We start from the raw sequence: 15,767 nt of genomic DNA on the forward strand, positions 1-15,767 counted from the left end.
TACAAAATTTAACACCATAAATAAATCTACAACTAATTCATACATCAAACTTTTAAACTCCCAAATATTTTATCAACACATTGTTTCCAAGTTTTTAATTTACCTGACTCATCCCTGAGGTGTTAAAATTTGTAGCATATATTTTGATCTCTGAACAACATACTTTCGAACTGTCAAAATATAATTTGTAATCAATGTTGTAATATCGTAGCTAATTCTTGTTTATGTATAAATCCCCGATCCCCGAATTTGGTTGGAGTTTTAATGATTTGAAACATGAGCAACAAATTAATTATTTGCTACGCATGTCTGAGCACAGAGCGTACACTGTTCCCCATTGAAAAATTACAAGATTTACTAACAAATGTGGACTTCTTTGACTTGAATGTTTGTATACAAACTAATATAGTTTAGTGTTTTTTTCTAAAATAGTTTAACTTACTACTTTTAAAATGATTTCAGCTGAGTAATGAAGGGGGCATATGCTGGGAATGTAAAAGAATATTCTTAAAGTTCTCGAGGTTCAAAAAACAAATTGTATTAGCTCAAGAATCTTTACAGCAAGTGGAAAAGGTATGTCATAACATACTTTACGATATTTCTTAAAGTAATACTCTAATTAATGCATTTAAATAACACTTGCAGTCTGGGCTATCAAACTCGCTGTCTTAAAAAAAAATAGTTCATGTTGACCGTAATTATTCTTTTTCTTGTAATTTTTTTCAGCTTCAGGGACTGCAATGCCTAAGTACATTATCATGCACGATTTCTACTACCCCCAGTTATTCTGTCTCACACAAAGAACCAGCCATCTCTGAATCCGTAGACAACGGAATATATAGTTATTCTAGTTCATTGGAAACCGTAGACAACCAGCCTAAAGAAATAAAACAAGAAATTGATGTTGCCAACAACATTTCAGACCATAATGATGATGTGCATCATTTACTTGAATCTGACTTTGAAATAGAAATAAAAAAAGAACTTAACCCAAAAGAGAAAAAAACAAGAAAAGAAAGAAATAAAATTAAAGAGCATATACAAGGCAAAGAAACAAGGAAAGAAAGAAAAAAAATTAAAAAGAAAGTTAAAAAACTACCGATTGCAAAGAAAAAGAAAACAAAAGCCGTAGTAGACAAAGTGGAGTTTGATGATATTAAAGATAAGTTCATAGAGGTAGAGTTCACGGAAGAGGAGATGGTAAAAAGCAGAGAAGAGAAGAGGAGTCACCCAAACTTTAAGAAATTGCCATACAACTGTTATATGTGTGTGCTCGGGTTTACAAGGAAGGAGAATCGTGAAATGCATACGGAAAAGAAGCACAATGCGGTAAGGTTATTCTAAAACCACACGAAACAAACAGGAATTTAAAACAATATTTCAATCATTAAACTATTCTTATTAACATATAGAACCGGCACAGAGAACCAGTATTTTGTGCCATGAGTTGATGTTGTTTTGACATCAAATCATAGAAGCGGAGCGTGTATCTCGCGACCTAAACGCGTAAGCGCCATGAATTTTACGGCGCTTACAACGTTTTGGTCGCGTGGTACAGGTTACGATTGCGACAATTTTATTGTTAATTTAATAAGTTTTTTCATTCAGAGTATCGGACGTCACATCTGCCCAGTATGCCAAGTGCGCTTCGCTAGCATTGCAACTCTAACCAAACATGTTCGGAAGCACTACCACTGCTACCGTTGCAAACTTTGCTCGTATGAGACCACGGAGCTCTGGTCAGCGCTCAGCCACAGTCGGGGCAAGCACAGCGGGGACGAAGAGGGCAGTATACATTGCAAGAAGTGTAGCCATGTTGCTAAGTAAGTGAACTTTGTAACCTTAAATATTATTTATTTACTAGAGACCCGCCCCGGCTTCGCACGGGTTAGCAAATTATACATAAACCATCCTCTTGAATCACTCTATCTATTAAAAAAAACCGCATCAAAATCCGTTCCGTAGTTTTAAAGATCTAAGCATACATAGGGACAGAGAGCGGGAAGTGACTTTGTTTTTTACTACGTAGTGAGTTATTTAAACTTTATTGCACAAATTTACACAAAAAGAGTACAAATGGCGAACTTAACGCCTTGAGGTATTCTCTACCAGTCAACCATTGGGCTAATATAAACAGAGACAGTTTGTTTGGTGCAGGATTGTAAATAATGGATAGGATTGTAATATTTGATGTTTGTGTATATTTTCCTTGCATTCGAAGTGAAGACAATAAATTATATGACCATTTTATTCTTGATTAAAATATGTATATCGATAGGCCTTCGACATATGTATTTGGATAAATTGCCTCGGATAAAATGGATTACTATAGTTGGTCAAGCTAGTCAAGCAAATCTTGTCAGTAGAAAAAGGCGGCAAATTTGAAAAATCGCGAATTAGCAACACTACGTTTGAATTGTTCGAAAATCGCGTGTCATTTATATCTTATCTGTCGAACTGTTTTGTTTATTCATCGTTGTTCGAAGTGCATTGCTGCTTTTTGTTCGTTTCCTAGGGATACCATACTTTAGTTTGCTTTACATTGCTACTGGCATATCTAGTTTGACAGACTGTAATACTATAGTCTGTCAAGCAAAGTATGTCAGTAGCAATGTACGGCAAAGTAGGGCAACACTCAAAGAGCAGTATTGCGCTAAGAAAAGCAGCAATGTAAATCGAACCAAAACATGTAATTATCATAACCTCCAATCCAATTTTACAAATATTTACGATCAACGAGCATAATTGTCCATTGTAGGCACCTTGACTTTGCTTAAGTTCATGCACAATCATTTTTAATATAATGGTAATTAATGGTGATAGCAGAAATTTATCTTGAAATAGCAACGATTCAAAATGTAAACAAACATGATGGCTGTCATTCACGAGCCACATTCCACAGATAAAACACCGATGACACGCGATTTTGGAATTGTTCGAAAACAGTGTTGCTAACCCGCTTTTTTTCAAATTTGCCGCCTTTTACAACTGACAAGATTTGCTTGACCCAGTATAGTATAATATACTATTTCAACAGGAGTGGCGAGGAGCTAGAACAGCACACGAAGTCCCAACATTACCTCATTTGCAAAGAGTGCGGCGAAAAGTTCAAAGGGTCACACACGCTCAAAACGCATAAACGGTAAATATTTCCTATTCATATTTAAAATATTATCATGCCTACTTGTTTTATTAGATTACAAAACTTGTTCCATCTCTGGTGATATAGGTACCTATCCAAATAATAATTGTCATAAGATGTATTCATTTCATATTTATATATACCTATTTAGCTTCTTTTTTTAACTCGTTGGGCAAGTTAAAATATACATGGCCGTGATTTTAGACGTAAATGTAAATTTTGGTAACAATTAGAACTAGAAAAAAAGTTTTTATTTTCTTTATACAAAAGTGACACATCCTATTGGCCACGCAAGTCCCCGCTGTGTCATGTGCAGTACAACTACATACCTTACATAGGTCACTAGCATTAGATAAGCTTTGCAATAGTCAATAAGTAGATTTAAAAAGAAAGTAATTGTTTTCCGGCCAATCATTGTTTATGGAAATAAAGTTTAAAAAGTATATGTGATAGGCCACCTCTTTGTTTCATATTTATTTATTGCAAAACTTAGCTAGTGACCAATGTACTAACACAGCATCCACGCCACCGTGCGCGAGCACGCACGCGACACGTGCCCGCGCACGTTCCGGTCCCGCGGCCGCCTGGACACATGGCCACACACACACTGTGCTTTATTTGACGTTCAAAAGCACATTCTAATTATGCCTACTTGAATAAACTATCTTTTATCTTTATCTTATCTTTATCATTACAAACTCTTATGGTCACGATATAACTCTCGCGTTTTGTACACATATCTAATAGGGATGATGACACATGTTGAATTTTATAACAAAATCTAGTAAAATAGATAGCAAATGAGCAATTTATCACAATATTGTAGAAATGTAGATATATGAAAAGAATACAAAAATACAGCACCTGAAAGTTTCAAAATTAAAGTTTTTTCTTTTTAACTTTCAACAACGAAATAAGTAAGGATACCATTCGATTCCTCACATTTTATCCAAAAAAAGATTATATGGCAACTATATACATAAACGCAATATTTCACCGACAAAAATGCAATTTACTTGTTTTGTTCCACTTTGTTCATACTTCAAGATGCGCTCTCAGTGACCTTGACGTCACGTTCATATAGCGATTTGTTAGGGGCGTTTCGCGAGTGAAGTACGACTGTCGGACTTTGACCATCATTTCTGACTTTTGTATTGCTTTAATGCAATGGGTCCCGTATAGACATTTGATCCTAAAAACAAGCCTGATTGATTGATACCATAAATGAAAATTTGTCATCTAGCCTATTACACAAACGGGTCTACCGCGATATAGTTTCATTGTTGTCTTATAGTCGCATCCACGCGACCGTGCGCGAGCACGCATATGCGACACGTGCCCGCGCACGTTCCGGTCCCGCGGGCGCCTGGACACATGGCCACACACTGTGTCATGTGCAGTACAACCGTAGGATCCACTTAATCAACTGGCAGGGTCGCCATGTAATGTATACATATAAACTAGGGAATTTCGGTGGGGAGGCTTACATGTGGAAGGTAGCTTGACCTAATTTATTATTAGGTATATGTAGGTATGTTACTTATACCTACATTACTAACAGTCGCATCCACGCGACCGTGCGCGAGCACGCATGCGACACGTGCCCGCGCACGTTCCGGTCCCGCGGCCGCCTGGACACATGGCCACACACTGTGTCATGTGCAGTACAACTACATACATTGCAAACTCTTATAGTCGCAATGTAACTCTCGCGTTTTGTACACATATTTAATTACACAAACGGGTCTACCGCGATATATACTTGGTCAAGCAGATCTTGTCAGAAAAAGGCGGCAAATTTGAAAAATTTAGGCGCGGAGGGGTATCGTCCCATATAAAATTTGAACTTCGCGCTTTTTTTTACTGACAAGATTGTCTTGACCAGCTATAGTTTCATTGTTGTCTTATAGTCGCATCCACGCCACCGTGCGCGAGCACGCATGCGACACGTGCCCGCGCACGTTCCGGTCCCGCGGCCGCCTGGACACATGGCCACACACTGTGTCATGTGCAGTACAACTACATACATTGCAAACTCTTATAGTCGCAATGTAACTCTCGAGTTTTGTACACATATTTATTACACAAACGGGTCTACCGCGATATATACTTGGTCAAGCAGATCTTGTCAGAAAAAGGCGGCAAATTTGAAAAATTTAGGCGCGGAGGGGTATCGTCCCATATAAGATTTGAACTTCGCGCTTTTTTTTACTGACAAGATTGTCTTGACCAGCTATAGTTTCATTGTTGTCTTATAGTCGCATCCACGCGACCGTGCGCGAGCACGCATGCGACACGTGCCCGCGCACGTTCCGGTCCCGCGGCCGCCTGGAGGCGCACGCCGCCGCGCACGGGCCGGCCGCCGCGCAGCGCCTCGCCTACTGCGCCCTGTGCCGAGTGCAGTACAAGAACGTGTACGTGTATAGGAACCATCTGGTGAACAGCGCCAATCATAGCGAGAGGAGGTTAGTGCTATTATGGATGAATGAATGATGCTTTATTCGAAACATTGAAACACACATACGGGGGTTTTCAGAAAATATGGTACCATTTACTTTTTTCGAAAAACCGTCAACTTTTGGGTTATTTAGACTCAAAATCACGAGTACTATTGAATGGGACAAAGAAAAAAAGTGTCCCCAGTTTTTCATACAAACTTTGGGTGTCAGTTTTGTTTTTTTTTTTTAAATTATAAATGGGCTTACTCATGGCCACACACTAGCCGAGGCGAAGACGTGGCCTACGATGGAGCGAGCCTGCCCAGAAGGTGGTGCCTGTTCACCCTTCATTTGAAGGTTGCCGGATAACGGTCCATACAAAATGTACCTATGTGAAAATGCGTTACAAAACTGACACTTTTTTAGGACACTTTTTTTTTTCTTTTTAAATCGAGACTCGAGAGTCCTCGTGGCTCTGAGTAGAAAAAAACCAAAAATTTATGGATTTTCGAAAAAAGTAAATGGTACACTTTTAAGTGAAAATGCTTATACACAACAGCACTAAAATGTGACGTTATCTATGAAAAGGGACCTTATTGTCGATGGCGCTTACGCCATTATTAACGATGCTCCGATATAAATACAATGCCGCGCGACGTTTAGACACGGTTTGTCTAAACCTTTTGAACCAAAACATTTGTGTTGTTTTATTTTTTAATTTTAAATTCAATTATAGTTGGTCAAACCAATTTGTCAGTAAATAGGAATAAAAAAAACTCAACCCATCCTTTTCTTTTGTGTGCTAGTACTAGTGTAAGACAAAGAAAGTATGATTCTCTCAGTCTATGTTTGAAATGAGACAGTCCTTTGACAAACTATAGTAACTAAAACTTTTTAAATAATTCAGGTATCACTGCGAAGAGTGTGGCAAGAATTTCGCGTCAAAAGTTTACTACAAGAGGCACTACACGTTTTATCACCAGAAAGAGTCTAACCACAAATGTGAACTTTGCGACCGGGTGAGTAGGTACTTATTTAATATTTAATATCTGGCAGACCAAGCTTTCCTCGGAAAACATATAATAGCTCAATTATATGAAAACGTGTTTAAAAATAACTGATATCTATGTTTTTCTAACAATAGGCTACATTCCTACTAGTCAAATCAGCTTCTTTTTTAGAACTGTCAAAACGATTTGCTAATATGGAATTTATATGAAAACGAATGTAGTGACGTCACGGTCAAGTCACCTACTTTTTATATTTCAATCCGATTTATTAAATACAAATTGTGTTTAAAAATAGCTGCTATGTTTTTCTAATAATTATCTGGTGCTTTTATTTCGTGCACGGTGTGATATAATTTATTTTAAGTAGAGTACCCAATTGTGTTTAGGGTTGTTAGAATTGTCACGATGAGTATTACCTAGTTGTATGTCGTAAGACAAGTACAGTCAGTGATAAAAGCTTGTAACAAAAATGAAAGGAACCCTATAAAGGTTTTCAATATGTTTCAGTTGTTCATATCGGATTTCCGGCTGCGTCAGCACCGGCAGATGCGGCACGGCGCCGAGCGGATCCGGAGCCACGCGTGCGACCAGTGCGGGAAGAAGTTCTATGTGAGTTGGCTTTATTTAAGAAATTATGTATACAGTTATAGGTGACACAGCTCAGGTAAGCAGGAAAGCACATCAAATATTATATGTTGGTAATTCATAATAATCAATCAGAACTTTGGGAGTATTGTCAAGAGGGCGCTCGTTTTGAATTTTATATAGCAACAATTTGTATAGTGGGGACAATGGAAATTGGCAGATGATTTTGTTTTATTCCGACAACTTTAATAAGTGCGAAGTTTGATGTTTGGATATTTCTTCGGTTTTTACGCTTAAATGGCTGACTCGATTTAGATAAAATGAATAGCGTAAAGTCAATTTTCTTTTTTGTTTTCTTTTTTTTAGGTTTGGTCGTTTAATTCCGCCCTTACGCCCTTCGCTAGCAATCCGTGATACCGATGCATGCGATACACCTAATACACAAATCAAATTATTACAAGACATCAACCAAATCGTGACGACCTGACTATAGTGACATTTGTCCATAAGTTTGAAACTTACCCGTCAATTCAGATGCTAATTTCGTTATGTTTTCTAATGGAAGAAATTCCTCTCCCGCACGTTTTTTTCCAATAAATAACTATATACACTATTTACAACTTTTTTCTCTGTAAAATCTAAAACTTTCGGCATGATTATTGCAGTCTAATAATAATTCACACGAAACTAGACAAAGCAATGTTTACATTGTCAATATTGACAACTATCATAGAGGGTAGATGTTGTCTATTATTAAAATTGTTGCCATTGCTAGAAATTAGTACCAACAAATTTCCGTAACATCCCAACTAGCAAAAAGCGCTCTAACAACAGTCTCTAGACTAAAATTTTTCGCTCTTATATTGATTTTATATCATCGTCTAAGCCCGGATTTGGGCACAACTTATAAGAGTATTTATTTTAATATCATTCTAATATCAGTCTAATTGAATGCTGTTTGCACTCACAGTAATCTTTTTCAAAACTAAATTAAGCTGCCTTAGGCTAATATCGCTTTTACGTAAGTATTTTGTAAGCCTACAACTACATAGGCTTATATTGGTCGAACGTAAGTATCTTGTAAGCCTACATATGTAGGCTTATATTGGTCGAACGTAAGTATTTTGTAAGCCTACATAGGCTTAAGTTGGTCGAACGTAAGTATCTTGTAAGTCTACATAGGCTTATATTGATTTGTTTGTAAGCTCACACAGTCTCACACAGAGATTTGAAACATTCTATTTGTGATGTATAAAATATACGGGTGAAATTAACTGCAACGTGACAAAAATATATTAGTGTAAGTGTTTATGAATTATGTTAACTATAATAACGTGCTGTTTATCATCGTGTGTTTATGTTATGGTAAGTATTCACATGGGAAAATATTATTTACTGTAAAGTAGACCCTGTTTTACACTTCAAACTTCATGCGCCTAATCAAATATGGTATTTGAATATTTTTATAATTATTTTATTTCTTTATTTTGTATTGATAGTCAGCCATTGCTGTAGCTGTATTTTTCAAGCGCACTATTAGAGTCTTATAAGCATTCTGAATACAAATGATATGGCCATGTTGAATAAATTAGGGTTCCTTGCTTTACTTATACTTACAAAAGTGTTCCCAAAAACGATTTAAGATCAAACCATCTTATATTGATCTTCACTTTTGTGATATAAGTGTCTTGATCCTATATCACTCCAATATCTTACTAAAGTGCTGCTGTTGATCTTATTATAGCTTTGAATAAGATCAGAAAAGTACGTACTTACAGTGTTCTTATGCTATGCCGATATTAGTCTTACATTCTTACAATAGCATTTAGAAATCTAATATAAAATTAAATGAACTTAGAGAATGGGGATATAAGACCAGGTACTCTCAAGTTCAATGAGACTTCGTAAATGTTGTTGTAAGAGCAAGAGGCTTAAAATAGTATTATGCCATGTTGATATTAGTGTTACATTCTTACAATAGCATTTAGAAAGTCTAATATAAGATCAAATGAACTTAGAGAATGGGGATATAAGACCAGGTACTCTCAAGTTCAATGAGACTTCGTAAATGTTATTATAAGAGCAAGAGGCTCATAATAGTATTATGCCATGCTGATATTAGTCTTACATTCTTATAATATCATTTAGAAAGTCTAAATATAAGATCAAATGAACTTAGAGAATGTGGAGATAAGACCAGGTACTCTCAAGTTCAATGAGACTTAGTAAATGTTATTGTAAGAGCGAGAGGCTCATAATAGTATTATGCCATGCTGATATTACTCTTACATTCTTATAATATCATTTAGAAAGTCTAATATAAGATCAAATGAACTAGCTTAGAGAATGTGGATATAAGACCAGGTACTCTCAAGTTCAATGAGACTTAGTAAATGTTATTGTAAGAGCGAGAGGCTCATAATAGTATTACGCCATGTTGATATTAATGTTACATTCTTATAATAGCATTTAGAAAGTCTAATATAAGATCAAATTAACTTTGAGAATGTGGATATAAGACCAGACCTACTCTTAAGTTCAATGAGACTTAGTAAATGTTATTGTAAGAGCGAGAGGCTCATAATAGTATTATGCCATGTTGATATTAGTCTTACATTCTTATAATAGCATTTAGAAAGTCTAATATAAGATCAAATGAACTTAGAGAATGTGGATATAAGACCAGGTACTCTCAAGTTCACTGAGACTTAGTAAATGTTATTGTAAGAGCGAGAGGCTCATATTAGTATTATGCCATGTTGATATTAGTCTTACATTCTTATAATAGCATTTAGAAAGTCTAATATAAGATCAAATGAACTGAGAGAATGTGGATATAAAACCAGGTACTCTCAAGTTCAATGAGACTTAGTAAATGTTATTGTAAGAGCGACAGGCTTATAATGGTATTATAAAATGCTCTTATATACATATATAAGACTAGGTAATAAGACTAAACTTACTAAAGTGCGTATTAGCTTGTCTAAGACTAATATAAGAGCGATGATATGTTCAAAACAAAAATAAGAGCGCTATAAGCTCACTACTCTTATAAAGTGCGCAATCTGAGACTTTTTTGCTAGTTGGGATGGCGCACCCTCAATAGATCCTGGTTCACCTATATATAATATGTTTTCCCATTTCTTTTAATAACTTTATTTTCTTTTCGTTTTGTAAGAATTTGATATGTTTTCTGAAAGAGCTACGAATTTGTATGATTCCATGTACATATGTATATTTTCTAAATCAAATTTCTATTACACCTTATGTGTATAATTGCATGAATTCTATAGTAATTTAAATTGTATTTTTTCCCTTATTTTCTCGTAATGCATGTTAATTATAAGATGTAATTATTTTTGAAAAGATGTGTCCCGCCGAGTTTGTTGCCGGTCCCATATTGGGATACCCTCCTCCAATTGAGGGGGGATTTAAATCTTCTCGGGGCAGAGGTGTAGGGTTGGAGCCGGTCTACCTAGCTTTATTTGACGTTCATAAGCGCATTGTAATTATGCCTACTTGAATAAACTATCTTTTATCTTATCTTTATCTTATCTTAAACTTTATCCAGTAAACTTCAAGTAGTGGTTGTATAGTTTGTCGATTTCTAACAGGCCCCGACGGCTAATCCTTTGTCTAGTGTTAAGTAAAACCGCACGTGCTACTTACCTGCAAAAAAGGGTCTTAATTATTCTAATTGGCACCTGAGCGCGGACTAGTCCAACGCTCAAAAAACCAGTGTAGGTGCGCTCTCCGATAACGCGCCTTTGTTACGCATCTCGATGACACATTTTAGACTGGTTCTCGTCGGTTCTGAGTGCTGGCGAGTCAAATGGACCACACACAGCCTAGAAAAATATTTTTCCATGAGTTCATTTCATTCATTCATTCATATTTATTTATAATATCATTCATATTACATGTCAATTTACATATACGTTATTAGGTACAGTATTATATTATAATTATTTATCCACGTACCTAGTACGTGATTTATACAACATATTATTATACATTTTGAACCTTATTGCAATCTCCATAGAGTGGTAATTCAATAACCGGTAAAAACCCACCTATTTTTTTAGGCAGGTAGAAGCACATGCGGTTTCACTTAAAAATAGACAAAGGATAAGCTGATCGGGGCCAGTTCCAAATCGACAAACTATAGTTGATTGACGCTGGTTAACGAATGAAACGTTTCGTGCGATTGCTTAAACTAAAATATCTCTAGACTATGTGAAATGTACAAACGGAATGCGTATTATATGTGTATTCTCGTTTACAACAATCTACCAACAGAAATTAGGAATCATGAAGGCAAATAATTCAATTGTTCCCTTAGAATTTGGCTCCAAGATCATTGTTTTGACAACATTAAAGATTTTTTTAATTAGAAAAACATGATGACAGTGGTGGCTTGAAAAATGTATTGATTGTTATTTTTTTGTTTTCTTGTTATTTGTCATAATTTTAACTTGATATTATTCATAAATGTAAATCTATTGTGTATAGCTAATTATTGTACTTTGTAAATAAATGAATGTTGTAGTTGAAATAATATATAAATTTAAAATTTACGGGTCAAACAGATTACTGTGTTATCGTCTTTCCTGTAGACATACACAAGAGTTAAGGGCTATAAAGGTTAATTTTCTTATTTAAACCTTATCCACGTGAAAAGATCCTTCTTTTATTTAGAAAACTATGATAAAATCATTACTTACACGCCCACAAGCTGTTAACTATTGCCCACAGGAGAGAAAAATGTACAGTTAGCGCTAACATACTAGTTTTTTCTCCTGTGGGCAATAGTTAACAGCTTGTGGGCATCTAGGTAATGATTTTATCATAGTTCTCTAAATAAAAGGAAGACCTTTTCACGTGGATAGGGGTTAAATAAGAAAATTAACCTTTATAGCCCTTAACTCTTGTGTATGTCTACAGGAAAGACGATAACACAGTAATCTGTTTGACCCACATGCTGTCTTGAGATAGCGGATCAATTATGAACCTAACTTACGAGTAAGACCTGTAACTAACCCTTTTTCAGCAAATAAATATGAGGGGCCCCGTTGTTTCCCATAAAGTTTTTAGTCATAATGTATTGTTTGTCATATTATCATTAGTCATAAAACTGAAACCGTTAACATTTCAGGATTTTCGTTAGATTATCCTATAGGTAGGTTAGGTTAAGTTGGGTTTGATTTATGGCAATCCTGAAAAGTGACGCGTTTTTAACCAAATGAATTATGACTAACGAAAATTCGGGCGAACAATACATTATGGCGGGTTATTCCCACTAGTTACCACCAAATTGTTACCAGTGGTAACTACTGGGAATTTTTTTCCCACCTTTTACCACTGGTAACTACTGGGAAAAATTATTCCCAGTAGTTACCACCAAAATTTTGTTAAGGGTTAAATACTAATAAAATCAGTATAAAATAGTATAGTATAAATATAGAGTGATTTAATAAACAATTATGAGTCGATTAGTGTTTTAGTAAACTGCCTTAAACGTGACCAAGAATATAGTTTAGTAGTTACCAGTGGTAAAAGGTGGGAAAAAAATTCCCAGTAGTTACCACTGGTAACAACTTGGTGGTAACTAGTGGGGATAACCCATTATGGCTTAAAACTATTTGGGAAACAACAGACCCTAAATATGAATACATATGTGTGTTCAAGACGGCGACAACCCTGCGCGCGCACCAGCTGACGCACTCGGCGGCGCGCACGTTCATGTGCGCGCGCTGCGGCGACACGTTCAAGCAGCGCCCCGCGCTCTACACGCACACGCGGCTCGTACACCAGGGGCTCAACAAACACGCTACTTAGTGCACCAGGGGCTCATTAACCTTTTATTTTATTTAAACTTTATTGCACAAAATATATGCAACAATGTACAAATGGCGGACTTAATGCCAAATGGCATTCTCTACCAGTCAACCATAGGGCCAAACAGAGATGCCTTCAATTGGTGCAGAGAGAGAAAATATATTGAGTGAGTTAAAAAAAGCGGCCAAGTGCGAGTCGGACTCGCCCATGAAGGGTTCCGTATTGAGGCGATTTATGACGTATAAAAAAAAAACTACTTATTAGATCTCGTTCAAACCAATTTTGGGTGGAAGTTTACATGGTAATGTACATCATATATTTTTTTTAGTTTTATCATTCTCTTATTTTAGAAGTTACAGGGGGGGGGGGGGGACACACATTTTACCCCTGTGGAAGTGTCTCTCGCGCAAACTATTCAGTTTAGAAAAAAATTATATTAGAAACCTCAATATCATTTTTTAAGACCTATCCATAGATACCCCACACGTATGGGTTTGATGAAAAAAAAATATTTGAGTTTCAGTTCGAAGTATGGGGAACCCCAAAAATTTATTGCTTTTTTTCTATTTTTGTGTGAAAATCTTAATGCGGTTCACAGAATACATCTACTTACCAAGTTTCAACAGTATAGTTCTTATAGTTTCGGAGAAAAGTGGCTGTGACATACGGACGGACAGACAGACGGACAGACGGACAGACAGACAGACATGACGAATCTATAAGAGTTCCGTTTTTTGCCATTTGGCTACGGAACCCTAAAAAGCAAACTATACTTATAAATTACATAAATAAATAAAATATATATAAACTACCACATATTTATAAAATACATACTGTAAATATAATAATGATGGATATTATTCGAACTCTTGCTTTAGCAAATGCTTACGTAACATCCGCTTGAAAGAAAACTTACTAGTAGCTTGTCTAATATTTAGAGGGAGTGAATTCCAAAGACGGCTAGCCTGGACGGCGAAAAAATGAGTCATGAAACCAGTACGGTGAGAAGGTATGGTCAGTTTGAGAATGCCTTTTGGACGCCAATGACCGATATATCCGCACCATAGGTTCAATTCCAAAGACCGATTAATCGGTCACAGACCACAGAGCAACATCGACACGTGCATATACATAAAGTTCAACTTCAGTTTTGACACTTCAAAATGATTTGGCGTCTGAGTGACAGCTTTTGTGTTTGACACGGCGTGGAAAAGGTTAAACACGCTACTTAACCCTTAAATGCATGTGTTACGTAATTGTTTGCTGATTATGGAAAAAATGGTAAAAAAAATATAACATCGATTTTCACTGCGAAATCAGTGTTAGAAGTTGCATAGGCTAAATCATATTTATGTAAATATATAATTTTCAGTAAGAGATATATGGTAAATACTACTATCATCAGAAAGGTACACTATTTGTGATACACCTATGATAGAGTTTTTAAATATAAAATAATTACTAAACCCAAAAAAACATACAATATCACATACTAAAAATCATCAAATTATGATTTTTTTAAATTTTCTGACATATCGTCTTAAAACGAATGTAATTTTTATAAATTAAAATATTGCGTAAATTTATATAAAAAATCGGAAACCGGATTAGTTTTTCTTATGATATCACTCATTGTCATTTATTTTGGATAGCTGCATATTGAGCCACGGACCATCAAATATACGATGCATATATACATCATTATGCATTTAAGGGTTAACACATTCGTAGCCACTCAGGCAAACAAGACATCCGCGCCAGGCCACACTTTCGTCATATAAAGCTGTAGTACCACGATCCCGACTATCGGGTCGTCCGCCCTGGGAACGAAATCATAAAATACCCGACAGTCGGGTTTTCGGCACTGAATGTGTTAAACCCGAGTGGCGCATCACTACAAGTACCACATCCCTTCATCGACGTCATTCACTCTCAACTAAAAGCCGTTACAGACGTGCGTCTCACTTATAGCTGCGTCCTTAATAGACGTACAGCGGAACACCTTACCATAGAGTGCTCACTCCATACATCAGTTCAGACTATTAATTTCAGTGTCTACATCTAGCATCGAGTAGTGGAACTATCAGTACTGCTACTTGACAATAGATGTAGCACCGACCGGAAAGTCTTGTCTCAACAGCATAAGACTTTCCGGTCGGTGGCTACATCTATTGTCAAGTAGCAGTACTGATAGTTCCGCTACTCGATGCTAGATGCTAATAGTCTTTTTGGTACTAAAACTGATGTATGGAGTGAGCACTCTATGTATTTTTTTCTCTATGACCTTACACACGATCGAACGTGTGCCGGACCGTGCACCAGGCGTGGCTCACTCCGCGATTTCGTCGCGTCGTTACAAGTACCAACAAGTACATGCCCACACCAATTTTGGTGTCTAGCCATAGTAGTTGCCGCGCACCGCTACGGAACGGACGCCTGCGCGCGCTTGCGCCACCTAGCGGTCATATCTGTCGTAATAAACGCGTTTCTATTCTATTCTCTCATCTAAAAGCCTTTACAGACGGGCGTACCGGACCGCGACTTTGGTGCGGTCAAAATATCTCTTTTTCGCTTTCACTTATAGCTGCGTCCTTGACGGACGTACGGCGGACTACCTTACACACGATCACTGTCCAGTGCGGCCGTCTGTAATGGCTTTTAACTTTCCTTCTGTATGCGAGTAGAAATGTTATTTAAAAATCAAATTGTATTTATTAATTGTAAATAATCTTTAAATATATAGGAGCGACAAAC

The 15,767-nt window shown here is 36.5% G+C and overlaps 1 protein-coding gene across 1 annotated transcript; it reads left to right on the forward strand.

Annotated features, from left to right (window-relative positions):
* Positions 1-245: 245 nt before the first annotated feature.
* Positions 246-13,013, forward strand: LOC134660213 (zinc finger protein 320-like). The gene is made up of 10 exons (XM_063515939.1): positions 246-387; positions 463-573; positions 727-936; positions 1,084-1,329; positions 1,609-1,823; positions 3,038-3,142; positions 5,401-5,607; positions 6,488-6,599; positions 7,098-7,199; positions 12,864-13,013. Exons 1-10 carry the CDS (start codon positions 277-279, stop codon positions 13,011-13,013), a joined length of 1,569 nt encoding a protein of 522 aa, XP_063372009.1. The 5' UTR covers positions 246-276.
* Positions 13,014-15,767: the final 2,754 nt, after the last annotated feature.

Source organism: Cydia amplana, chromosome 26 (genome assembly GCF_948474715.1).
Source record: "Cydia amplana chromosome 26, ilCydAmpl1.1, whole genome shotgun sequence".
Lineage (NCBI taxonomy): Eukaryota > Metazoa > Arthropoda > Insecta > Lepidoptera > Tortricidae > Cydia > Cydia amplana.

Excerpts from the sequence above, each read along its gene's own strand:
- LOC134660213 (XM_063515939.1), top strand. The coding sequence starts at position 277 with ATGAGCAACAAATTAATTATTTGCTACGCATGTCTGAGCACAGAGCGT. Across the intron at positions 3,143-5,400 it reads ACGCTCAAAACGCATAAACG|TCGCATCCACGCGACCGTGC; the intron begins GTAAATATTTCC and ends GTTGTCTTATAG. Across the intron at positions 6,600-7,097 it reads AATGTGAACTTTGCGACCGG|TTGTTCATATCGGATTTCCG; the intron begins GTGAGTAGGTAC and ends AATATGTTTCAG.